Source organism: Callorhinus ursinus, unplaced genomic scaffold (assembly GCF_003265705.2).
Source record: "Callorhinus ursinus isolate GAN/ISIS: 27379988/994484 unplaced genomic scaffold, GSC_fseal_2.0 scaffold22, whole genome shotgun sequence".
Taxonomy (NCBI): Eukaryota; Metazoa; Chordata; class Mammalia; order Carnivora; family Otariidae; genus Callorhinus; species Callorhinus ursinus.
In genome coordinates, this window is record NW_027397084.1 from 14985863 (window position 1) to 15012775 (window position 26913).

Sequence of the window (26913 nt, forward strand, 5' to 3'; positions counted from 1 at the left end):
AGTGTGAAATCATACAGAGATGTTTTGCTTCTGCTTAGGATTTTTCATTCTCTCTTAGCTTGTGTGAAGAGACATATTAAAAATGATTTAAATTCCTTCACAACTGCTCTTCAATAAATGGAGTTTGACAATTATTCTAACATGTACATTATCACAGAGGAAGTTAGAGAGATCTTAATACTTATGGTTGGCCAGCAAGACTGTTACAGTTACATCTACACATATACTATTGCAAGAAGACCAATTCCTTTAATGAATATAAAGCAGTTTTAATACTTTTGGTTGTCTATGGTGTTTTCAAAACTTGGGATGCCTGAGTGGCTCAGTCAGTTAAGTGTCTGTCTGTTTAAGTGTCTGCCTTTGGCCTCAGATCATGATCCCAGGGTCCTGGGATCCAGCCCCCCGCATCAGGCTCCCCACTGAGAGGAGAGCCTGCTTCTCCCTCTCCCTCTGCCCCTCCTCCCCTTGTTTTCTCTCTCCTTTGCACTGCTCTCTCTCTCAAATAAATAATCTATTTTTTTAAAAATTTTATATATTTATTTGATAGAGACAGAGAGCATGAGTAAGGAGGAGAGGCAGGAGGAGGGGAGGGAGAAGGAGGAGAGGGAGAAGCAGACTCCTCACTGAGCAGGGAGCCCAACATGGGGTTCCATCCCAGGACCCTGGGATCATGACCTGAGCTGAAGGCAGATGCTTAACAACTGAGCCACCCAGGTGCCCCTAAATAAATAACCTTTTAAAAAAACAACCTCTTATGACACCCGACAAGCTGAACCTCAAAAGTTTTGTTCAGTGGCTTTACATGGAGAAATAATGTTACTACAGTGCAAATACAGTTAATGATGATCCTCCAAGTATTTCTAGAAAGGGGGTAGTAAGTTTTGCAAATTACTCAAAAGGCACCAAAAACTACTCTCCCCATTTTACTCATACAGGCAAATATATCATTGCTTGAGGGGGAAAATGTCCATATTCTAAAGAAGTAATTATTACAGCTTGCTCTAATAAGAAAAGTGGCACATACTTCTGGTTTAACCATAGAAATGAACCACCCTCATTTGTCCCCTCCAACAGGCTTCTTTTCCTTATGTGCAACACTTGTACAGAATTCCAGACCTGAGAGGAACAAAGAAAATGTACCTATAGATCTATGGGCTAGTCATTTATACTCTTTCAGAGCCGAATGCTTTTTGTTCTGCTCCCATAACTCCCAGAAAATGATTATGTCAACTGGTTCCATGTTATCCTAAGATCCATCTTCTTCCCTGAAGAATATTCTGTTTTGGAATAAATGCCTATAAGTCCATTTCTTTATTAGAAATTGTTGAAGAGGCTATTCCAGTTGCCAGGTCTTAAAACCAGAGCATTTAATCCAAACCAAATATGGTTTTTAATAACAGAATTGCATGGGATGTATTTGTGCTTTTACTAAAGCATACTAAGATTTGGTGCTGTGTGTATATGAATTATTTTGCCCAAGCTGAATACCCCTTAAGTAAATTACAGGTTCATGCTACTTTCCCTTTTTTTCAGATTTATGAAAATACTGGATAATAATTCTCATTGAGGGTTTGAGCCTTTCTGATGCATTTAATTTGCCTCTTGGTGGCATTCTCTTAGTCAAGAACCTGGTCTCCAGAATCTTAAATGCTGTTATGCAGCCAATGTTCAGACAGATGGTTCTATAATCATTCAACACAAAAAGCAAGTCAATAGAAAACTGATGAAAACAAAACTAAAGTCGAAGCCTATACTTCTCTGTTACATGGTGAGTTGAAAGAATAATATCAACATAATGTCACTGATGTCGATCTAGAAATCTTTTATGATGTTGCTTAGAACACAGTCTAAGAACTAAATTTGAGGAGATATCAAAGCCAGTGATGGACTCTCTTCACAATCTTAACTCATAAAGCAAAATAATGGATCCATGGCCCTAAAAAAAATTTTCCTCAGTCACACAAAAAAACATTTCCCCATAGTTAAAAAGTCTCCATTTTGAACCCTGAACCAATCAGCAAACAACTCTACTTCTTCCAAATCTAACCAGTTTCCTACTATACACACTGGCCTTAATATCACCCATCCCAATCTCTTCTTAATTTCCTCAGACTGAGGGGCTCCTAAGCTTTGTCTATGGTTTCTTCTTCTTTGCTACACCAAGCTAAATAAACCTGGCTTTGTGGTAACTGTAGGCATGTCTCTAATATTCTATTAGTGGGTTTCACAGGATTTTCTTATGAACACATAGTCCCCCTACCCAGAAAAAAATTACTGTTAATGTGTAGGTAGTTTTCCTATTTCAGGCATGGCTTGGTGGTTTGACATGGTTCTGGTCATATTATATATCTTGCATTTTTGAAAAGTCAGAACTTAGAAATTTTAGCTAAACATTTTCAGTGGAGATAAAAACACTCTATAGTATAGAGTACATGCCAAAGCTTAACCATTTCATTTCCCAATCACTAGACATTTAAATGTTTTCCAATTTTTCTATTACAGACAAGTCTATGATAAATAATATTTTGCGTAAAGATTTTCCTACAGATTAAAGTGTCCTCAGGATAAAGCCTTGCAATGACAACTGAATTGAAGAGTGTGAGCATTTGGTGGCTCTAGCCACATAAAGCTTGTTTTCCAAGAGTTTTACCCATTAATTCCTACCTGTAACTGGTCTCTCGTTCTCAGTTTGCTTCTGGAATTCTCAAACTTAGGTAGAAAAGCAAATGAAATCATAAAGCACTTGCTGGAAATACAGGAAATACCAAATATTAAGGATAATTACTATAGACATAAATACTCAGATGGTAGATTTACATACAGACAGGGAAAAACAGGCATCTAAGATGTAAAAGAATTTTCCGGCTTAAAAGGTCCTTTTCAAAATTATCGGTGTGAAAAATAAGCCGGATTTTTTTGTAAGATAATAACGTGAGAAAAACCACACAGGTGAACATGAGTGAACTATTTTATAGAGGGCTTTTTGACTGTGAACACTAAAAAACGGTAAGCTATTTTAGTAAGGTAGTATCTGAGAATATCCTTGAACAGCACGTTATTATCACTGGTCTAGGGCTTAGTATTATAGTTAGCTAGGCCTTGGCCCCCTGTCATTTTAGGCCCCAGACTCTGTTGCTTCGCCAGGTTTCTTCAGGGCAACCTGGTGAGTGGAGCTCTGGTCCTCAATTTTCCTTCTCAGGTGTATTAATATATGCTATGGCTCAGAGAATGAAGCTAGGTGAGTAACATAAGGACACCTTGGATTTCTTTCCTTATCACAAAATTCAACTAAGCCTCCACATTCCAGGCCCACTGCAAAAAAAAGAAAAAAAAAAAGGAAAGGAAAAGGAAGATGAGAATTTAGCCCCCATCATCCGTATTTACGGCCAAAACTGATGCCGGTGAGCTTGGCTTCCACCCCCACACAATATCCAATTCCAAACCCCCCACCACAACCTCGTTACGGCCCTTCACTGTAAAACAGACCCTAGCCGGCCCACGGCTCTGCAAAGCTGCAGCTGACGTCAGCGTGGCAAAACGCATGCGCCACACCTTGGAGTCCTTTTCCTCTCTTTTCCACCGAAGCCGGACAGTCTCAGGAACGACCAGAACTACAACTCCCAGCGTCCTGCGCGGCCCCGGGAAGGCAGGCCGGGACTGTGAGAAAGAGGCTCCGGGGGATAGCGAGCCAGAGCCGGCTTCTCCTTTTGAAGCGGTTTCACACCTCTTTCCGCCCGCGGCGTCGGTGGCGTCGGCGGCGTCGGCTCTCACGCAGGGGCGGGTCACGGCGGCGCGAAGCGGTGCTGGGCGGGAAGGGAAGTCGTGGCGGCGGCGGAGGCGGCGGCAGCGGGGACAGCAGCGACGGCGGCGGCGGCGGGGGCCGCAGGAGCGGTGGTGCTGTCAGTTAGGCCGTCGGAGAAATGGGAGACCCGGCGTCGGAGGTGAGTGGTCGAGCGTTGGGTCGCGGCATTCTCAGCCGAGCGGGCAAGGGCTTTGTGTTTTGTTGGGTGTGAGGCCTGGTGCGCGGCGGAGCCGCAGCGGCGGGGCGATAGCCTCCGCGTCTCGGGCCGAGCCCAGCGTTCCGGCCTGGTGCGGGTCTGAGCGAGGAACCAGCAGTAACAATGGCCGCCCGACCGCCCCCGGCCCCCTGCGTCGGCCCCGGAGGTCGCTGTTGCGGCTGCTCTGGCCGTGAGAGCGACATTTTGAGACAGGCTCGCTCTTCGGCGGTGTGCGTGCATCCCTCCTCCTGGAGGAGATTGGGGAATTCGCGGGGGCTGGTAAGTCGTTTTCGGCGTCCGCTCCCTGTGGCTGCGCGTCTGCAGAGGCATAACCCGACTCCATCGAGTCCTGTTCTTGGTCGGATTTGCATGCAGTTGTGCCCAGTTCGGTTTCCTCAAGAGCTTGCTGTGTTACAGAGCTCTTCCTTTTTCGTTGCTTTTGGGACAAATCTCTTCCTCCAAGTACGTGGCTGTATATAGATAAGCATGTTCTGCCTTATCTTTATAGATAATAGAGTCTGTCCCTGCAGCCGGGCCTGAGGCATCTGAGGCAACAACGGATGAAAACGAAGATGACATTCAGTTTGTCAGTGTAAGTAGCAACGATATTCGGGTTTTTCCCAGAATCCCAAACCTATGCGTGGTAAGCCATTATGTGATGATACCTCACCTGTCCGTTCATCATTCAGCAGCGAGGTATGAATGTCTCGCAGGTACTAGACCCTGGGGAGCATGGCGTAGGATTAGGACATTTCCCGAAGGGGGTCTCTGAGCACCTGCAGTGGCCACCACAAAGACTGTGCCCGAAAGGACATGGTGCGCATTGAATCACGCTTCTCGTGCCTTCGTGAGCGCCATTTTATACTTCATCTAGGCGAAGTTCTGGTCTCTTAGAGTGCGTGTGGAAGCAGGGCAAGAGCGTCCTTTCAGAGATGACCTGCAGGTTAGAGGGAAGGGTCGGCTGAAGATGAGGAAGGAGGTAGAAAATGAGAAGGGTTGCAGGAACTCAAAATCTGAGTGTTCTGTAGCTTCATAACATGAAGGCAAGTAGCTTGAAGACTTCACCAACCTCTGAGATCATCATGTTACAGCATAGTACAAGAGTTGATGTTCTTGTAATAATGAAGATCCCTGCATCACCAGGAACACACATGGTTTTCAGACTTCCTTCCCTTTGGGACAGTGGTCTCTAAGCATTAGGAAGTGTAAATGTGCAGATTCCTGGGCCTCACTCCATACCTCCTGAATCAGAATCTGAAGGTGGGACCCAGGACTCTTCACTTTGGAACAAATGAAAGGACATACGAATCTGTGAACCATGTTATGTAAAGCCTTGGTTTAGGGGGGAGGAGGTTATGATTTATTTTGGGATGGTTTTCACCCAAAACTGTAAAGTTGTGCAAAGTCTCTGTTTAAAGCGGTATCTTAGGGGAGCCTGGGTGGCTCAGTTGTTAAAGCGTCTGCCTTCAGCTCAAGTCTTGGTCCCAGGGTCCTGGGATCGAGCCCCACATCGGGCTCCCTGCTTGCTTCCCCTCTCACACTCCCCTTGCTTGTGTTCCCTCTCTTGCTGTCACTCTCTCTCTGTCAAATAAATAAATAAATCTTTAAAAAAAAATAATAAAGTGGTATCTTAGCTAGCTAAAAACTGCTCCAAACCAGTGATTAGTTGAAGTTTGCTGTTCAAGGTGTATAATTTTTCTTTAATAGATTGTCGGATGTGTATTTGTGTTCATTGATTTGGGGCACTTTGTTAAACTGGTTATTAAATGATATCCTTTACATACCCCAACATTAGGGCCATTGTGGTGGTCTGTTGTTGTATTGTGGTTTAATGGGTTTATTTAGGAGTCTTTACAAGATTTTGTGGGAGGGAGGCAGCTTTCTTCACCATTGCCAGTGCATATTGTGCTTTGTCCTTTTATTTCAATTCCAGTATAGTTAACATACACTGTTATATTAGCTTCAGGTGTTCTCTGTCCTCACTTTAACTTAGAAGGATTTCCGGGATGGGGTGAATCGAATTGTATCCTGCCCCTTCTTCACAGTGGACTAAAATATGTTGGTAATGGGATTCCATGTTCCTTAGGACAAATATTTCAGGTTTCTGAATATTGGTATATTTGGAGAATATTTATCTTGATATTTTGTGCAAATAAAGGAATGAGATACTTTATAAACTGTGGGCCTTGCTTTGAGAATCACAGATGGAATTAATAAAAAGATTTGAAATCTTTTTTTGGTACTTGCGGAGTGAAAAATTATAACTTGGGATTAACAAGCTTAATAAGGTATTAAGCTGAAGTTTAAAATATTCTTAAGTTTTAAATAGTCTTTTAAATTTTAAACGTAGAGAATCTGTATATCTTTGCCTGGAGAATAAAAAATATACAATCAATGCATTGTGTATTCATCTTGATCCAACATCTGTTTATCCCTAGGGGTTGGCAAATAAAGATTCAAAGTTCTGATAGTGCAAGTGAAGAATTTTTATGTAATAAGTACAATTACAATAGTAGAAGAAACCTATTAAAAACGTTTCTTCTACATTTTTAGTGATAACATTTAAATGATAATTAATAAAACCTTAATTCTATTTCAAAATAAATTCAGAGACAGAGCCTTCTGCTTCTTTCTGTAAACTAATCTTATACTTGACTCCTTCAGGTAATGCTTATGCAATAAAGGTAACAAACTGTTCTCTGCTTAAGATTTCTTCAGATACAAAAAGGGCATTTTGGTGTTGCTTCTTGATTTACTCTGGTTTGAATTTCTTAGTTCACTCTCATTAATCTAATTTTCCCATCTTTAATCCACATGGTGGCACAGCAGTCTTTATGTGGTTTGCAAAATATATAGTGTCTGGAACCAAACAGCATGCTGAAGGGACGGAATAATAAGGCTGTGGAGGTGCAAAAATGAGTTCTTTCACTTGCATTTTTTTTTTGAAATGTACATACAGAGAACTGCACTATTTGTAAGTGTTCTGTTTGATTTTGCAAAGTCAGTAACTTTGTGATCTCAAATGAGAATGTTACCATAACAAAAACTTCCAAGATTTTGCTCTCATTTTCTGTTAAGTAGTATAGGTATGTCTCCACCCACCCCGTGCCCCACACCCCACTATTGGAAAGTAGAAATCTTTGAAACCTATGAAAACTTCCATAAACTAAGATGGCATAAAGTGAAGAAGCAATTACCATTAATTTATGTGGAAAGTTTTTTAGCATTTCCAGACCAAAAAAATAACCCCTTTTAGGCTTTTTTGATACCTTAGGACACATCTTGCTAACGGATGCATGAAATAAATCAAGATATGGTACAGGCGCTTGCAGATAATTCAAAGCTGTGGCAATGAGATGTTGAGTTTAGTTCCCAGGGAAGGAGCTCGCTTGGCCGTGCTACTCTCGCTACTTGGGGTGCATGCTGCTTCTATAATGGCTTGCAACAAGACAAACACTGTACAGTAGTTTGGCTTTTTAAAAAAAATTTTTTTTGTATAAGCTAAAATCCTCTTCAGATTTCCTTCAGTTAGTGAAAATGGGTACTAATGTAGGTTTTTTGTTAAAGTGAAGTGTTGTTGAATGCAAGCTTTCCAACAGTGAGAATACCTCTCTGATCCCTTATTCAGCCATCTTTCTGTCTTTGAAACTGCAGATATTTTAGTTAATTTTACTCCCAGAAAACTTATTTTAGCTAAGAGCTGATGACATTTTCACAGTGCTACTTTAGCTATAAGATATAAAAACTGCTGAGACAACGTATTGTAATCTCAGTAATAGCTCATGAGATTTAGGTTTCAGCCAAGGTTATCAGTATTATGTGAAATCATTGAGCACGTAGAAATAGTGAAGAAAACCAAGGTATAATTTCATAAATAACTTCAGAAGCACGTAGGTGAAAGCCTAGTACTTTAACTACAGTAGAAAGGAGTCATGGGCAAAAATATCAAGGTATCTTTTGGCTGGGTATCTTGGGCCTGTAATTAGATCAGTAAATAAAAATAATGTTGGAGCTCATGATATGCAAAATCATGAAGGAAGTACTCTAGAACTACAAAGATTAATTGGAAATATATCCTACCTATAAGTGTCCATATTTTAATGTGGGAGATAAGATAGGTGATGAGAACTGTGTAAATAGTTCTAGTAGAGGGATGCCTGGGTGGCTCAGTCGGTTAATCAACTGCCTTCGGCTCAGGTCGTGATCCCAGAGTCCTGGGATCGAGTTCCGCATCAGGCTCCTTGCTTGGGGGGGAGCCTGCTTCTCCCTCTGCTGCTCCCCCTGCTTGCAGGCATGCTCTCTCTCTCTCTCTCTCTCTCTCTCACAAATAAACAAAATCTTTAAAAAAAGAAGTTCTAGTAGAAAGTAGTTCTTTTATAAAAAGTACATGGTGCTGTTTTGAAAAAAGGCAGACTTTTTGGCATAAATAACATTTAGTATTTGTATTTAAAAGCGCATTTTGAAAAGAAATAAGGAAAGCATCAAGATGGGAAAAGCAGAGAGGATTATGTGTAGTTCTGGAGGATAGAAATTTTTTAAGTAGGAGAGGAAAGGGTGGGCCAGATAGTGTAGATGTTGAATTGTGGACTAAATTTGAACTTAAGTAGTCAGTTGGGAACCATTTGAAATTTTTGAACTGGGCAGGACTACAGAAGTAAACTATATCCCTAACTTCTATATATGGAAATACATGAAAAAAGCACATGTATTATATATAAGGTTTTGTTTTATTTATTTATTTATTTTTAAAGATTTTATTTATTTATTTGACAGCGAGAGAGGGAACACAAGCAGGGGAGTGGGAGAGGGAGAAGCAGGCTTCCCGCTGAGCAGGTAGCCCCATGTGGGACTTGACCCCAGGACCCTGGGATCATGACCTGAGCCGAAGGCAGACGCTTAATGACTGAGCCACCCAGGCGCCCCTATATTTAAGGTTTTAGATTAGAGTTGTGCATCTATGCTCAAATCCATATTCTTTGTTTTAGACTGGGGTAAACTACATTTCTTGTAGACCATATCTTAGTGTATTGACATGCACTTACACTTAACCGTCAAGCGACGTGGGTTTGAATTACATGGATCCACTTGTACGCAGATAAGATTTTTTACAGTACTTTAAATGTATTTCCCTTACAATTTCCTTAATATTTTGTTTAGCTTTATTGTAAGAATACAGTATATAATATATACAACATACAAAATATGTGTTAACTGTTTGTTATTGGTGACACTTCCAGTCAACAGTAGGCTTTTAGTAACGTTTTGGGGGAGTCAAAAGTTCTATGTAGATTTTCAATTCTGTGTGGTGGGAGGGAGGCTCAGAGCCCATAACCCTCATGTTCTTCAAAGGTCAACTGTAGTAGTAGGTAATTGGTGTCTGGCTTTGTATGAGAATCATTGTTCTGACAGGAATGAAAGCATTTTGTGTCATTAAAAATTTTTTTTTTACTTAGAATATTAATTCAGCTGTGTTCCTAAACTATTTTGCTTGTGCCTGTGCTCCTAGCCGTAATTATGTGGCCTTGGGGAGTAGAATCCCTTGATTTTGTTACTGGTACAAAAGGGATGAGAAGAATGATGGTTTACTGGTTGATGGTTGGAGCAAATTCAAATAAAAACCTTTAGTTGGAGGACTACATGGATTTATACTTGTTAAGAACATAAGCAGTCATTATAAACATTTTAAGAAACCATGTTTGACATTTATATAATAAATATTTTTGGGGGGAATTAACTTATTTTTTGGTTAGTGTTATGAGTTATTCAGAGTTGGGGACAATAGTGGTAAGTCCCATTTTCTCTTATTGAAGGAAAACAAAGTATCTCAAAAACTTAGGTAATAAGGCATTGATTTAAAAATAGTATGTAGGGTTGCCTGGCTGGCTCAGTTAGTAGAACATGTGACTCTTGATCTTGGGGATGTGAGTTCAAGCCCCATGTTGGATACAGGAATTACTTAAAATTTAAAAAAAAATTGTTTTTTTAAGATTTTATTTACTTATTTGACAGAGAGAGTGACAAGTAGGGGGAGCGGCAGGCAGATGGAGTGGGAGAAGCAGGCTCCGTGCAGAGCCCGATGTGATGCGGGGCTGAGCAGGGTCCTGGGATCATGATCTGAGTTGAAGGCAGACACTTAACCCACTGAGCCACCCAGGCGCGCCCCTCCCCCCCCCAATAGTAGTATGTATACTTTGAACTTAGCCTCAGAATTATAATGACCACACAGCCAGTTACATATTTAGAGAACCAGGTGTAGCTCACTTAGTTTTCTCATTTGTTAAATGGAATAATAGTAATAATTCACTATTTCACCTTGTAAAGTAATTAGGGATTAAATGAAATAATGTATATGAAAAGTTCAGCACAGTGCCTTTGTAGAGCCCATACAGCAATGACAAATGTTATTGATTAGTAGTAAAATAAATGGAATACTAAAATGTTTTGATTCTTTAAGTTATTATGTTAAAACTTTTCCCGTATCCAGTGTGGAAATTAGCTAAAGTGTAGAGTGTTTGTTTTTAAGTAATATTTTCCTTTGGGATACTTCTCTTTTTAACCCAGCCTCTGCCTTTTTGGTTGTCTCAAATATGTGTTTTCATCTTCTACTACTCTTTCGCTTATAAGTTCACAATTATTTGTTGAGTGAATGGATACGTATTTTAAATGACTTTTGGTTTTTCTCATTTTTGGTTTTTCTATCTTGGCTCTTTTTATTCTTTTAATTAGTGTGAATCATGAAGTTATTTTTCTTCAGTAGTTCAGAAATGGTTGCATATTAGTCTAATGGTTCACCCCAGTAGTAAATCTCTAATAGTCTTCTCTCATCATTCCCTGCTCTTGTCCTTTCTACTATTTCTGCAGCTGTTTTTAAATCCCATCTGTACCATTTTCCTTATTCTGGTTTTTTGTTTTTGGGGGGTTTTCTTGTTTGTTTCTCCCCATTCTACTTTTTGCTTTACGTTCTGTTACCTTCTTTCATCTCTCTTTTTTTCCTGTCTGTTCATGGAAGCTTTCTCTGCCCCACCTCTGTGTATTTCTGATAACCTGAGACTTTTCTTGGTGTGCTGTTTCTATGGACGTACATTTCTTGAAGAGACAAAACGTGATGTGATTATATGAACAGGAGAAGCTATCATATTTTACTTCTTTCTTTTTGTGTTTTGTTTTGTTTTTTGTCTTTTTTAATTCTTATTTATTTATTTGACACACAGAGAGAGAGACAGCTAGAGAGGGAACACAAGCAGAGGGAATGGGAGAGGGAGAAGCAGGCTTCCCGCGGAGCAGGGAGCCCGATGTGGGGCTCGATCCCAGGACCCCGGGATCATGACCTGAGCCGAAGACAGATGCTTAGTGACTGAGCCACCCAGGCGCCCTTCTTTCTTTTTGGATTGAATGTATGATATTGCCCATAGCAGTGGTAGATTTTAGTCTTAAGGTAGGTGACTCATCTCTGTTGATCGTAACTGGAAAATACTCTTTCCCTCTTTTCTAAACCTCCACTTTTACAGCTCAGGCAAAAATCTTAATTATTTATTACATGATCCCTGCCCAGAAGTTCTGCTCTCTGGTTTTATTTTAGTGGCTAGATATAAAACCTATCTGAAAGGATAGCAGTTTTCTGCTTGGGGAGAAGTGGTAGCCTAAGAGAGAAACAAGTTATGTTTGAGACTAGATGCCTCCTCTCAGGAAGAGGATCTTTAGATCTTAGCTTCTGTCTCCTCTCTTCTTTTTCTGTTAGTTTTTACACCAAATATATCACTTTGGTTTGCCAACAGTCAGCTTTCTGCATCTTAAGAAATCTTTCCCTCAGCTGAATTCGCCTCCTATGTTCCTTACTCTTGTTCTCAACATACTAGATTTTTAAAAATAATATTCTTTTACTCTTCACTCAATACTTTATTCTTTACTGCCTCTTTTTTAAGATTTTATTTTTAAATAATCTCTACATGCAGCATGGGCCCGAACTCACAACCCCAAGATGAGACTGCATGCTCTGCCGACTGAGCCAGCCAGGTGCCCCTACTGCTTCATTTTCTACTTAATTTTTTTAGAGCGTAGCTTCTGTATGCTTGCTACTTTATTAAAAGTTGCTCTCAGGCATTTTAAAAATCTTGTTGCCAAATTCAGTGGCAGTTTTTTTGGTTGTCAGCATTTTGGGCCACATTAGCATTGACAACTTTTTGTTGAGGTTTTCTCTAGCTTCTTTGAATTTATGCATTCCTGATTCTTTTCCAGCCCCTGATTACCTGCTTAGCAGTTCTTCCTGAGTCCTAAAATTCGGGCATTTTCTCGAGAACCTTCTTAAGTCTCTTCTTTCTTCTCTTTGCTTTCTTTGTTGACTCTGTCACAGTTTCAGTTTAGTCTTTTAGGGGAGCAACTCCCAAATCTGCTTATCTAGCTATGGTCATACATCCAGATTACAGCCCTGCATTTCCAGCTATCTGCCAGTTACCTTTGGGTACCACTGGTACATCAACCCATTATGTCTAAAAGAATGTCAGCTTCCTGTTTCTGTATTCCAGATTTATATTAAATGGCATTAGTATCCTTCCAGTTGCCCAAGCTTGAAATTCTAAGGACTTTTTTGATTCCTTGTTATTGTTGGGGTTTTGTTTTGTTTGGGAGGGGTGTGTGTGTGTTTTTTATAGCCAATCTTTTTTTTATTTTCATTATACCCATGTATTCTCTTATATGTGTACCACAACATATTCTTTTTGCCATTATTTTAGTTTTGTATTATTGGACTGATTAATTATCCTGCTCTCCCCACTTTCCATACTTGTCTGTGTGATATCTATTTAAAGCACAGCTCTCATGTTTTTCCTATCTTTGTATTTATTGATTCCCTTTCGCCTGTAGAATAAAATCTAGGCATTTAGGCCTAGCATTCAAGGCCTGGTCTGTGATGCAGTCAGAATGGTTCCAAAGAGGATGAAGAATCAGGTTTCATGTTTGACTATAGGAGTGGGAGATAAAGCTGAGCTGTTAGTCAAAGAACTGCATGTTTTTGAACTTGGTTATCTAACATAGTTAATACTCATCCCATCTAAAAAGCATTGAATCATACTATCTGCTATCTGTGTCCTTGTAGCAGTGTTCCTTTATTGTTAATCTTTTCCTCAAAAAATCAACATTGTCGTAATATTCTACCAAGGTTTAAACTCTTAGATCTTATCGTTTCTTATTATGCATGTATCTGAATATTTTTCTGTTTGTTCTGATTACTTTCTGCCACCCATAGGCTTCTTCTTTAGAGGAATTTTTGCCAATCCCAACCAAAAAAGTGATGTTTTAAATGACTAGTTCGAATAACTGTACATGATTTGTTAATTTGCTCAATTCTTTCATAGGAAGGACCATTACGACCTGTTCTTGAATACATTGATCTGGTCAGCAGTGATGATGAAGAACCTAGCACCTCTCATAGTGATGTAAGTACATTATATTTGATTTGCATTTCTTTCACTTCTGTCATTTAAAAGACATTGCCTAAAGAGAGTTATCAAGTCAATGATCACTGTTTTTAGGAGCTATAGTATTTTAGAGAATGGCCCGTTTCTGTAGAATGAACCACAAAAGGTGTCCAATGAGTCCTGGCCCAAAATATCTCCTACTTCCAGTTTTGTTTCTTTACTTTCAGTGAGGATGTGAAAGGATAACACAACACAGGAAAGTTCTAAGCCTTGAAGATGGTATCTGATAAAAGGAAAATGGAATAAAAACTGCAAGCTTCTTGGCTCCTTGTGCCCTTCTCCCTTCTCCTTTCCTGTCTCTCCTCAGGTGCCATGTATAACTGGATCCTTTTCTTCCAGAACCACCTGGCCACAGAAAGTTTGTTTTACCTTGGAAGGAAGGATATGTGAAGATCCTTTAGGAAATGGAATGTGGGAAAGGATTTAGGTGGTGTAGTACTTCAGTCGTCACTCCTTTTAACCTTGTTTATCCCTCACATATTTAAAGTTTTTTTTCTCTTACCTGTGATTTTTCTAGTTGTGGGTTTGACCCTTAAACTAATACTTCCCTTACTCTGAGAATCAAACTAGCTGAGCCCTTGGTAGCAATCTTGTCTTTCATTTGTTTTAGCCCAAATTTCTATACTGGGTTATTTTCTTGATGGGTTGAGAACTCCTGGCTCTTGTTCAAGGTGGCCAGAAGACTTCTTTCTCTATGATACAGGGGATTGAGACTTGGACTTGGAATCAGTATACATAGGTTTTAGTCTGAGCTTTACTCCTTATTAATTCTGTGACTTTGGATAAATTAAGAAGCCTTTAATCTTAGTTTTTTTATCAAATAAGAGTAATACCTACCTCACAGGGTTGTTGTGAGGACAAAATGAGGTACAAAATACATAATGTAAGCTCTTTGGAAACTACAAACAATAAAGTAGGACTATGCAACTGGAAAGTTTTGTTATTCATGGAGACTGAACAGGAGAAAATTTTAAAGGGGCTTTAAAGTGACTGCAGCGGGGACTTTTAGAAATATTTTTTGTTCTCAGTGGAACTTTTCTCAAGTCCTCTGTACCATTTTTAGCTTCTACTTGTTGACTTACATACACTGAATGGGATTTTTTTAAAAAGATTGTTAATCACCAGTAGTCTCACCACCTCTTCGTATCCTAGCATGGGACCAAGCAGCAGGCCAGGATGGCAGCACTTGAACTGGGCTTGTTTTCACTCTCTTTTTTCATAGACAGAGTGCCACAGTAATGGCCATAGTTGGTATTGGGTTTTTGGGTAGTGAAGCTTGTGGATTTGACTTCTGTGATCCCTTTGCTGATCTGTAGTGGATTGCATCTTTCATTGTTGTTATAATAATTTAAAAAATTGAGTTCTACTTACTGGACATGCATCTCTGCACTTGAAAGTTAACATATTAAAAGCATTTTTTTTTCTTCCTTGGTTTTCTTGTTCATGTGGATAACCCAGAGAATGCCTGAGTCTAAGGTGCCATCCTCTGAGAATCATCGCCCAGAAATGTGCTCTAGCTGCAGTGTTCCTCTTCCCATTGGAGACAGCAGCTCCTCCTCTGGGAGTTGCACCAGCAGTCCACAAAGGATAGTTTCTCAACCTTCTTCTGTTGAGAACCCATTGGAGAACCAGAAAAATGATCAAAATAATTCAGATATTAAGATCTCTGAGACAGAGACACTTAAACCATCACAAAATTATCAGACTCTGCCTTCATCTCCAGTTCTGGTCCCCCAAGAATCTTTGGCCTCTTCAGAGGTCAAGGAGGATTTACCTGTAGAGTCTTCTTCAGCTTCACAGCATGGACAGGATGCCATCCTTTATCTTCAGACACAAGTGGCTGAGATGTCCCGAGTGATCCGTGATCTGCAGTCTAGGAGCTGTTTTAGATTTCATCATTCTAGGCCAAGTGAGAACTCCTCAGTGCCATGGGATATCTCCACCTCCAAGGATGAAAATTTATCCACAGTTGATGAAGAAGCTGACTGCAAATCCCCCTCAGCTGATGACAAAGGGCAGCCAACTGACCCCAGTCAGTCTAGTTTCACAGGTCTTTTGAAAAGAATGGAACAGAGAGGTGTTATAAAGAGAGTAACGTTACAGTCTGAAGCAGAATCATGTGAAGGGAAGCCTGATTATGTGACCTCTAAGAAACGTTTGGTTCCTCCATTGCATCCTCTTCTGAGAATTGCCACCACTGAGGTTTTTAAAGACCCTGCTGATTGCCATCCTTCTTCCTTCATGGGGCACAGGGTATATCCTGTGGCCAAGGATACCTCTCCTTTCCAACCAAATCCACCAGCTGAGGGCCCTATTGTAGAAGCATTAGAGCACAGCAAAAGAGGAAGCACAACATCTCCTCTAGATTCTACCTCAAAAGAAATGGAGGTCATGGGTTGTAGATTCTACCATGCTGCTTCCATTGCAGCCCGAGCTGCTAGCTACATGGCCTATATGACTCAATATCAGCGTAAACTCTGGGAAGATATGGAGGATCTGGTTCATGACCCAGAGTTTGATCGTGGAAAAGCAAGATGTATAATATCTGATGGTATGGATGCAGGCCTTTGGCAGCTTTGTACTACTAGGGACATAATGGATTCTGTAGTCAGAGTTATGGCAATGGCAATAGACTACAGAAGACAAGCCTGGCTCCGACTTACATCTCTCACTAAGAAAACCCAGGAGAAGATCTCACACTTGCCCTTTGATGGTACTTCCCTCTTTGGCCAAGATGTGAATGCTGTTGTTGCAGAAGAAAACAGTATTAAAGAAAATGACTATAGAGACCACAACAAATACTATAACCAACATCGATACTTTTATAGTCATGATCAGAAAGCACATTATCACAATAGAGGATATTCCAAAGGAGATTGGTACAAACCTCGAAACCACCCCTATAGATACAGAAAAAAGGGAGAATCCCCAGAACGCCATGGGTACAAGAATTAATAGCCGGTTCGCGTTCAGCAGCATAGTCATCCAAGATCCTATTTTACTTGCTATTCCCCACTCAAACAGGATCTACAGGTAGGAGTTCACCTCAGAAACTGATGCATGTCTGGAATTATCACAGCTAACATTTAAATTCTAGACTTTTCAAATGAAGTACATAATAAAGAGACTCATGTTTTATTGGCCAAGTGAGCAGTAGAGACTTTCATCTAAGTAGGGTTGGACAAAGGTTTACCCATTATTTCTGGTCCAGAATAAGTTCAGAGGAGGGTACTCAGGAATCTGAATCCTCTTGTGATTAAAGAAAAATAAAAAGATTTGTTCCTCAGGAAAATCTTACTGGTAAACTGAGGACTAGCTGATTTGGGGTCTGGAAATAACCTACTATTAGATCTTTGTTTACTAATACCAGAGGCAGATCCTTCGTTTTTAGGTCATCAATGCTTCCTTGTTCAGGCGTCAGCTTGTCAGATCTTCACAAAATGACAAGTCTGTTGTACTCTGTTTATGTCAGGATGATCAACTTATCAAGAGTCCATTCTACTCTCAAGCTCTCTCAGACTTCAGAATCAACCATGAAGCTGTATGTCAAGAACTGGAATACAAATAAAATTTTGCCAAATCCAGTTTGCTTCCAGTGGGATGGCTAGATGTTACAGGTCTACTGTGGACACCAGCTGGAAAAAGACTTTCCTACCTGTAACATCTCTAGAAATTTTCACAGTAACTATCTTTATCGAGACTGATGGCTACCGTGTCATTACCACTCAGAGCTACATGCGAGAGAATTCTTTGTTATCATCACGCCTAAGTCTCCGTCCTATCAAGCTCTCAGATATAAAGAAGCTGTGAGACCCAGTCATGGTGTTCTCTCAGGATATTCTGGGCCTTTCACCAAGATGACCTCCTTAAACAAACCTACCTTCTAAACAGTTAACTTTTTTGAGCTTGATAATTCATCACTCTAAACACAAAAAAGATATGTACATTAGTGCCCTGGATGTAAAGGATGTTATACCATCCAGGCATGCAAATCTGAACTCTATAAGAGAATTCCAAACATGCCTGACAATCTGGTCCTCTTATTGAAATAAAGAAAGAGGGATGCCATCAAACTAAATGATACTGAGAATTCTTAAGTGTTAAGAGTATTACTGTGGATATCATAAAGAGAACATCTCACACAGCTCTGTTTCTGGATATCTATGTAAATGATATCCATTAGAGATTTCTTAAAAGTCTGAAATCGAGACTTCAACAACATGTTCTTGGTTTACTGGTCCCTTAATCTAGTCAGACTCTTATCACGAGAGACGACGTATGTTTTTGCTCCCAGTTGGTTCCATTAATAGTTCTTCACAATTCTGGAACTGGCAGCAGATACCTCAATTGTATATCCCACAGTATCTTTTTAATCTCAAGGCAGTGGCTGTACAGTATACCAGCCCTTAGATCCTCGTTTTCGCAGCATGACTTCAAAAATGGAGAAAGTGTCAAGTTTGAGGGGTCTGAATACATCACCTAGTATTATTTGCTTGGCAGCCAAAAAAAAGTTTTTTTATCAATAGACTTAAAATTTTGTAACTTGATTTGTCAAACATCTTCATTTATTTCATCTGCTTGATCAGAATATTTTGGGTCTACTGTTAGTGGAATATAACACTGTTTTAGGGTTCATGTGGTTTCTGTTTCTTGCCATAGTTCTTGCACAGTGGTGATTGACATTTTCCCTAGTGCCCCACTTTTTGATGGTTGAAGCTCATTCCCCCTCCATTGTAACTATCTTCACCCTTTACTACTATTCTTCCTCTCCCTATTTGTGCTAGAGGTTGAAGACGCAAACATCCCTACTTAGAAGAAGCTATTTTATTTTGCAGATAATTTCAGAGTACTCTATTGGTCCTATTTTTAGATTAAGCCTAAACAACAGGCTTGATATAGGAAATCGTCTTGCAAGCAAATTTGGTCAAGTCATATCTAGAGTTAGCATATACCTTTATTTTTGTATATTTTCCACAGTGTTTTACTTCTGCCTTTTTTAGGTCCATGTCAGTGATGTAGAAACTCTCTCAAATTAAACTCTAGAAGAGCATTGATTAACTACCTTAACAAGGGCCTAAAAAAAATCATAGATTTTTATAGTTTACAATATATATCACATCAGTCAAGCAGTCTCATGTGCCCTTGACATGGCACTGTAGGTTTTTTATGAAAGGAATAGTCACAGGTGAACTTACTGGAGAGAGGAGACCTTGGCACTGGTCTATGTGGCTGCACAGTTGTTCCCAATTAGCCAAGGCTACTTCAGTCTGTTCCCACTTTCCCATTTCTCCCCTTTCTTTCCCTGAATTAGATACTGGGTTACAAATGTGATGATTTTTGAGGTACTCTTATTTTCCAAAATCTAAACCAAAATAAATGATGCGTGAAGATGTGATTCTCTGAAACTGCTATGGCATTTCCACTTAACATGCTCCTTTTCAATTTTTTGTTTTGAATTGTCAGAAAAAACAACATAAAATTCACCACCTTAACCATTTTTTAAGTGCACAGTTCACTAGTGTTTGCTGTATTTATATTGTGTAGCTCCTCCTTAAATATTTATAAAACAGCATTGCTATTCTCTTCCTCTTGTGTTATTTATGTTGCTCAGTATTAAAGTAACATTGCTTTACCACTCTCTGACTGATAAGCGCAAACGTCTCCAGAAAATTTTCCTAGAAGTGGAAAGGTATTGCGGAATCATCGAATTGTTGATCAAGTAGATAACTTCTGAAAGGGATTTGTTAGTTGAGTGGGGACTGTCTCAGAATGCAGTAGAATGGGAACAGCTTTTAGCTATGGATGAGTTGGTCTCTTGATTGCAGAAGAAACAATATCTTTAATCTGTTTGTTTTAAAATCTTTCTCTGGCATACTTGGATGATGATGGTGTTATAAAATACAAGGGGGACTTGGTCTGAGGAGACAACCCCTAAAGCATATGGAATTCAAAATTGGATACTAAGTTTTCATACTGTGCCTGCCACAGGATGCTCCATTAGGTAAACCTTGGATGTTTAAATATCTCTAGATTTTCTAGGAAGCTTTGGGATAATTGCAAATTTAATGATTTGGTATTCTCACTGGGGATGCGTCTAATGATCCTTTTTCTTCAAAATGTTATTTCTCCACCAGACATAAAATGTATGTGAAGACAATATGATTTCTTGCAGTTATTGTGTACAGAGAAACTGTTTCCATTGTTATATGAAGTGCCTTTTTAAATTTCACCCTGTTGTTTAAAACTTAACATTTTGATGTCATGCATATGTTGCTGGTGATATTTATGTGAGTTCTGTACAGTGACTTTTTTTAATCTTGTAGTTTATTCATCATCTGTACAATTGCACTAAATGTACTCTCCTTCTGAATGTTAATTTGTTTTCTCTATAGCACTGTTAATCCATTTCAGAAGGTTGTAGAGTATGCCCCTCCCCCTTTATTTAAATAACTTCAGAGTAGTTCTTGTTCTTTTTAGTTATTAGTGATTGGCTCAGTTTCCTGAGCATTATGGCAGCTTTGTTTTCTATCTGCACGTTCTCGATTTTCGGATTGAGTCATTTGTCTCATTAACTAACCTTGTTCTAAGCCATGGTAACGCAACTTATATTTGATAAGTGGATGTGTTTACTTGGTAAGAAGAAACAAGAGTATTAGGAAAAGCAGTAAATTTGCTGACACTTTATCCTTTCTTTTTAGACCAGTGTGACAGTTTCCTTATCAGTGTAATTGCATTTAAACTTTTTTTTTTTTTAACTGCGTGGCAGCTTCTTTATAATTCCATTTATTTACTTAGCTCTCAAAATAACATTTTGAGGGGAACATAAACTCTTTCAGGATACTTGGATACTATTTAGTATATTACATTAGTACTATACTAACAATTTACTGAATGATACCTAAGTGACCTGATTGATAATGTCCTTAAGGGCCCAATACATCAGGATAACCTCTCAGGTACTAAATGAGGAGGTTGGAATAGACACAATCCAGAATCCCTTCTAGTTATAAAATTGGATACAGAGTTAAATGACATGGATGAGCAGAGTTAAATGCCACATTCACTATTCTTGAGGATATAATTTGGTGGGATTCTGATGAAGGTTAGAAATCATGGACTAGAACTTTGTAGAAATAGTTTAAAGATTGCAATAACTGAAAACTTTTTTTTTTAACGTGAGGCATATTTTGCCCCAGACTTGCACTGTTTTAGGTTTCCTTGTCTTTTGAAATTTACCATTCTTAATGTTAGTGGCTAGTCCAATAATTGATTGTGATATCTTTGTGCATCTTATGCATGTCATTCAGTTGGCCAGGTCCATTCTATATAGTTTCCATTTGTGGATACAGAAACCAATCAATTCTTCCGTTTTTCACTTAAGAAAATACACAGGCAGAAGTTTTATTTAACTGATGATCACTGTTGAATGCAAATCTTTTAGTTATTTTTCCAGAAATAACGAGTTTTGTAAGCCATTAAAATATTCTTTTGTGGAATTTCCCTTCCTGGATGAATGATAATATTGTTTTGTTAAATTTTTTTTCTCTTGTTGATTAGTGGGATAATATTTTTGTACTACTTTGTGTTTTTGTTTGCTTGACTTTATAGTAATGAAAACTTTTTATAGTAGTGTTTGGTACCATTGAGATTTCTTATTACTGGAAATTATATGTTTGCTTCCAGTGGGGTATATCTGGAAGTGATCACAGTCCAACCGTGTCCTTTTGATGTTATTGTTTCATTCTTTATATTGATCTTTTCTTCCCCTTTGTGTAATACCTTTCTAGAAGGATGTCTGATCTTCCCTTAATCTCTTTGATGTAGATTATATTTTTCATTCTACCAGTAAATACTAGCCAGGATTTGATGTGGCTTTGTATTTGTGTACTTAAATACAATGCCTTCAGCATTATTGTAAGAGATTTTCTAGTTTTCTCTTTTGTCCTTTTTTAAAAAAGCAGCCAGTCCAGTTTCTGGAACTATTACTTCCTGGCTATTGAACTTCAATCAGTTTTTAATGCCTTCTTATTTAATGGTAGTCTTATTTTTCTCATTTTGCATAGTTTTCACACAAATGTATTACTACATATGATTTATCGTTAATTGCATCTTATAAAAATTCTAAGCCCATCACCATGAAGTTCTAGAACAGCTCTGACATAAACTGTATCTTAAAACTAACCAGTTTTCTCTAGGTCTTAAGGGCTTTACCTATTTTATTGAGATAACTATTTCAAATGATCTCTTGGATTTTCTAATGCCTTGTCAAGAATTCAGCAAGAATTCTCAGGTTGTCTGTACTTTCTTTTAGGACTTTGGAGATCTCTCAAGTTGTATTGAGTTTTCTAATATTCCTAAGTCTATTCCTTGGTAGCAGTGAAAGTAAATGGTTTATATCTAGTTGTATTTTAAACTCTTCTTTGATCATAAATGCTTCCAGTGTTATTAATGAGTTCTGTTAGTAGTCTCTTTATAAGACCTATTTTCATGTGCTATTTTTTCCCATCAGCTGTCTATCATATGCCTTCTCTTTTCTGTCATTGCCCATAAGAGTAGGTCTATCACATCATTCGGTTTTGAGGGCTACAGTTAGACCTCTTGTCAACTCCCACTTTTATCTGTGATGGCTGTTTCACACTACTTAGTGTGCATTTAGTACTAATATCCTATAATAACTATCATGTTTGTGGTCCCTTTATCTGTACCACTTTCAGTTACTAGGGCAACATGATTTGGGTGATTGGGGGGAGCATTTTCCAAGTCACTAAACAGTCTCAAATTTTCAGTTCCATTTTTTTGAACATATTTAATTACATTAAACATCCTTCTGGGTGTGCAGCCCTTCCTTTCTGCCTTGGTTCAAGTATAGTCAGTGTTTAATTAGCCTCACTTAGATTCTTAGCAAGAGTTGCATGCAGGTTGGTCTTTGTCTAATGGCTTTTAACAACTCCTGTTTACTTTTAGCAAAAATACCTTTTGAGATCTTGGAAGCACCTTGATAGCCTTGGGCCTAACGGTTGTCTTCCTGCCTGGGAAGCAAGTAGAGGAGAGAATTTTCATTTATAGAGCTCATATTTACTGCACTGTGTGCCAAAAGTTACAAGGCATTCTTGAGGAAGAAATTCACCCTTATTTTGCAGATGAGGAAATGAAACATCATTAAGCACATTGCTCAAGTGGTGGAGCCTAGCTTTTGAATATTGACTCTATTCCTCCACAGTCTCAGTTTAGCATTGTACTAGGCTGCCTCTTTGTATTTTCAAGGCTCAACTCAAGTCTTAACTTCTCTGGTAAGCTAATTTGACCTTTTTTCTTCTTCCCTAAATTTTGTGTTTATGGCTTTACTCCCATCCCTTCGTACCTGATGTCTTCTATTATCTAATTCCTGGTCATTTCACTTGTCAGATCAGAAACTCTAACGTCTTCATTTTCCCATTGAGATTTCACTGTGTGGGACTAAGATTGTCTTGATGTATGGTCATTGGCTTGTTTCACATATTCCATTCATTTTCTGCACTGATCATTTTAGTCAAGGGTCTTTTTTGCTTTTTTTTTTCCTTCTGCCTAAAAAAGTTTAACAAAAAGTTAAACCGTTTTGTTTCAGATACACAAAGTTTGTTTTTTGGGTTTTTTTTTCTGGCATCTTTAGGATATTGGCTAGAAAGAAAGGTGGAATGGTGCAAAGCACATGGCATTTAAATTCTAAGACCTTGATCTGAGTATTAGTAAGTCACTTATTTTCTGAGCTTCAGTTTTCCTACTCTCAAATGAGGTAATGCCACGAAGTACTTTGAAATTTCAAAAGCCCAGTATAGATTTCTTTCATAGGTGTGCTGTTTCTACACACGTAGATATAACTGTGGGATGGTATTGGATATAAATACAGATACATTTTAAGATGTATATTTAATAGCATGTAATTGTTCATGTCATCAGATTATGTTCCCCTTGTTTACAGTTTTTAAGGCTCAACCATTAAGCTGTATTACAAGCCCATCAATGGACTAAGTCATTGAAAGGCATATTTAAAGTAAAATAGTCTCTTTTCTTAAGTGCAGGCTAAGAAATGCTCATTATAAACAATAAGGAAATAAAGAGAATGTAGAAGGAAGAGCTAGGTTATGTAGGTATGTGTATATGATTTTTGATGGATGCTGTTTTGTTACTTTGTGTCTGTGTTGGCAACAATCTTCTATTATAGTTTTCAATACCTTTGTGCAGGCAGACACTGAGGAAGGTCTGGGGGAACCTGGAGTTAATAAGAGATGGTATATTCTCTTAAGAGAAAGAAATAACAACACAATGTAAATTGTCCTGTTTAGAGGCATGCCTGCAGTGAAGTTGAACAAAAGAGGGCCATCTAGAGGGATCAAAGAAGCATTTTTTACTTAGCAAATACTTAAGCTGAGGTCTGCAACATGATTGGAGAAGAGATAGTTGGACCAGTGGAGAATCAGGAGCCAGGCATTGAGATGAAATAGGGCATGCAAAGGCGTGTGGAACATTGCGTCTGGTTTCAGAATTGTGAGGAACAGCCTTTATGGGGGACAGTTGGTGAAGATTAAGTTGAAGAAAGGATAAATTACCCATGAAAATGTATTGGTTCCTATCTATTCAAAGTGTACCAAGTTTGTGTGGCTCTCTGTAAGGTTATAGAAGTCGTCTGTCTAGAGTTCGCTTTGTACCAAAATCCCGTGACCATCTAGAGCAATTCTTTTTCTTCTCTTAACTGAGACAAAGGAAGGCTTTCAGTCAGTGCACCTCTAGTCCCAGGGACAACTCAAGCAGTGAAAAAGAACTGAGACACTGGTAGAGAACAACTTTGAAGATGAACGGGAGAATGACACTGAAGTGGAATGTGACAGACCATTATGGGTATACAGTTGCATACTTCAGGACCTCCTTTGGCATTCTGTCCTCAGTGTAGCTAAATGTGCCTCATTTCCCTGTACATTGGCTTACAGATAATTTGAGGGTAGACTTGGGGAAAATTAAGGTATTTCTAAAAATGTTGCTTCATTGGGGTTGGAGGTGTTGTATTGAAGAAAGACCTGTGAACCTTGTGCCAGTGCTATCTCCAGCAGCACCCAAAACACATTTTGTCAACTTCCTGTTTGTTTTTTCTATGATTTGAGTTTCTTTTCTTGCTTTTGTTGCCACTTTCACCTTTTCTTTTTTCTCTTCATAATTCATCCTTTTTCTTTCTGTGCCAGAGTTACAGCAGTGGCACTCAGGGTTACAGTTATAATTCCCCTTTGCAACTTCAGAGATACTTAAAAATTCTCAACTTCCAAATGTTTTTGTTTTGTTGTGGTTTTGTTTTTGTTTTTTTTTATGGTCCTGTACTGAAGGAGAATCAAAGTCATTCTTCCTAGGAGGGGATTTTTATAAGTATACTTATAAGATACTGGCAGTTTACCCAAAAGACAATACAGGAGGAAGAATCTTATTTAACAGGTTTGGTGGTACTAGCCTTCTTAACTGAGTAAAGTACTTTACAGAATGGGGTATATCTGTATGTATGTTTTTTTAAGTTTGCCATATAAAGCAGATGTTCTTTGTACTTTGTATTTGTAAACAATAACCAGTTGGGGGTGGGAAGATGATTGCTTTGTACAAAAGGGTTGTTTCCTGGTTCCAAAGCTTTGCTGCTGGAGATGGTAAATAAATATTGTACTGCTTCGCTGTGTTTATCCCTTCTGCTCTCTCTGTATTTGAATATAAAATACTTGAGAAAAATTGTTGCTTTTCAAAATGTTATTTTGGGGGGTGGTTTGAGCTGTAAGTTGGGCGGAAGGGGCTTCTGGTAAACAGAACTTCTGGAAATGCAAACTATGGACCACAGCTTTAGGATGGGCAATAATAAGCAGGCTTTTAAATTTGAGTTTGTATGGAATAAAGCAGTTGTTTAAGGAGTTTTATTCAAACCCAAGTGCACTGGTCAGATGGATAGCTATAATTAATGATTTACAAAGTTAATTCATTCCACTTCTGCCGTCGGTTACTCCTTTGAGCTTTCTTTAAACTTGGGATCCCTTCTTTACACAGAAGATAAGGATAATGGCCAGAATAATCATTCTCCATTGGATGCCCCGCTGACTAGTTTGTGTCAGCTGACATTCAGGAAGATACTATAACAACAACAAATAAACCTCTGCCTTGGATTATTCTCTATATCCCCTCTTCCTATCTCTCCCCCCTACCTCCTACAAAACTCATCTTATTACTGGCTTTTCTGTAGCCAGAAAAGTACTTTTGGTGAGTCAGATAGGGAACTGGGTTATTGTGATCACTTCTCTGGATAACTCTTTTTTATAGAGTATTTTCTCCTAGCTTATATCACCCTGTACAGAAGTGAAAGTCCATTTCAAAGGGAAGATCCTTTGACTATATTCATATTTCCATTTAAAAAATAACGTTGTATAATGCCAAATTTGATAGTTACTCAAAAGCTAAAGTGCTTTTTAGAGATTAGCTGTAATTTTAAAATAAAAGTTGCTCATTATAAAAAAGCCTCAAAATGGTATAATGCCACAAACTATTGTAAAGTGATAATTTCTTCTGTGAAACCCTGCTTTTTTTCAGTATTGTGCTTCTAGAAATTGCTTTACAAAAGCAGAATTATTCCTTTAATTTTGCATTTCCTTTGACTTGATCTTGGCAAATATTTTTAGAAAAGTGGTTTACCTAGTTTATGGCAGTTAAAAAGTGACTTAGAAGCTCAACTTTTGGGTGAGCAGATGAAGGGTAAAATTAAAATGAAAAATATGCCTGTATTTAATATTTGAAAAAAATTTTATTAATGAGACCTTAAAAAAGTTTATTAAACAGATTATAGCCCATTTTCTCAGCATTCAATACCAAGCCCAGGTCTTAACTACCACAGGGGAGTTGGCAAGTATATGGCACTTGGCTTCTTAAACCATAATACACTGAAGGATTGAGAGTGAATGGTTCAAGAAACAGGCATTTGTAGATGAATTCCAGAAGAAAGCCCGCCTGTGAAATTCTAGTTCTAGTAAAATTACTTTTGAGACATTATTAGCTTCCATGCGAATAAGTATATTAAACACCGAGTAAATTACCTTGGTCATTGGAAAAGCTAAGAGTCTTTCCAGTCTTATACCCCAAACAGGAAAAGAGGAAGGTCAGGTATAGCAGAATAAGCTAATATTTTTAAGTTTCAATTTTTAATTTGCCTAATTATATTTTTTAATAATTTAAGTACACTTAAAAATACAAATGAGTATGTGTACTTTGCAGTTTAAGCATATATGTATTTAAAGAAAAATACAAAATTTTAAGTATGTTTTAGCTAAATGCTTTTGGTTTAAAATAGTAATGGTGTTTGACATCAAAACTGTGTAAAATACACTTTACCAATAGTCATTAAGGCTGTTGAATGTGACTTGCCTTAGTTATGATTAATATCTCTTTCTATT

At 38.4% G+C, this 26913-nt stretch overlaps 1 protein-coding gene across 3 annotated transcripts in view; it reads left to right on the forward strand.

Annotated features, from left to right (window-relative positions):
- The first annotated feature begins 3617 nt into the window (after positions 1-3617).
- The window catches only part of ZNF451 (zinc finger protein 451), an 89127-nt gene continuing 65831 nt past the window's right edge, over positions 3618-26913 (forward strand). The window contains exons 1-4 of one of the 3 annotated variants that reach the window (XM_025890422.2): positions 3618-3941; positions 4507-4590; positions 13349-13429; positions 14930-25164. In XM_025890422.2, coding sequence (XP_025746207.1) covers positions 3921-3941; positions 4507-4590; positions 13349-13429; positions 14930-16426 — 1683 coding nt within the window. In that variant the 5' untranslated portion in view covers positions 3618-3920 and the 3' untranslated portion in view covers positions 16427-25164. Of the gene's footprint in view, positions 3942-4506; positions 4591-13348; positions 13430-14929; positions 25165-26913 lie in introns of those variants that run through there. The other 2 variants (XM_073905156.1, XM_025890421.2) reach the window with 2 other exon arrangements.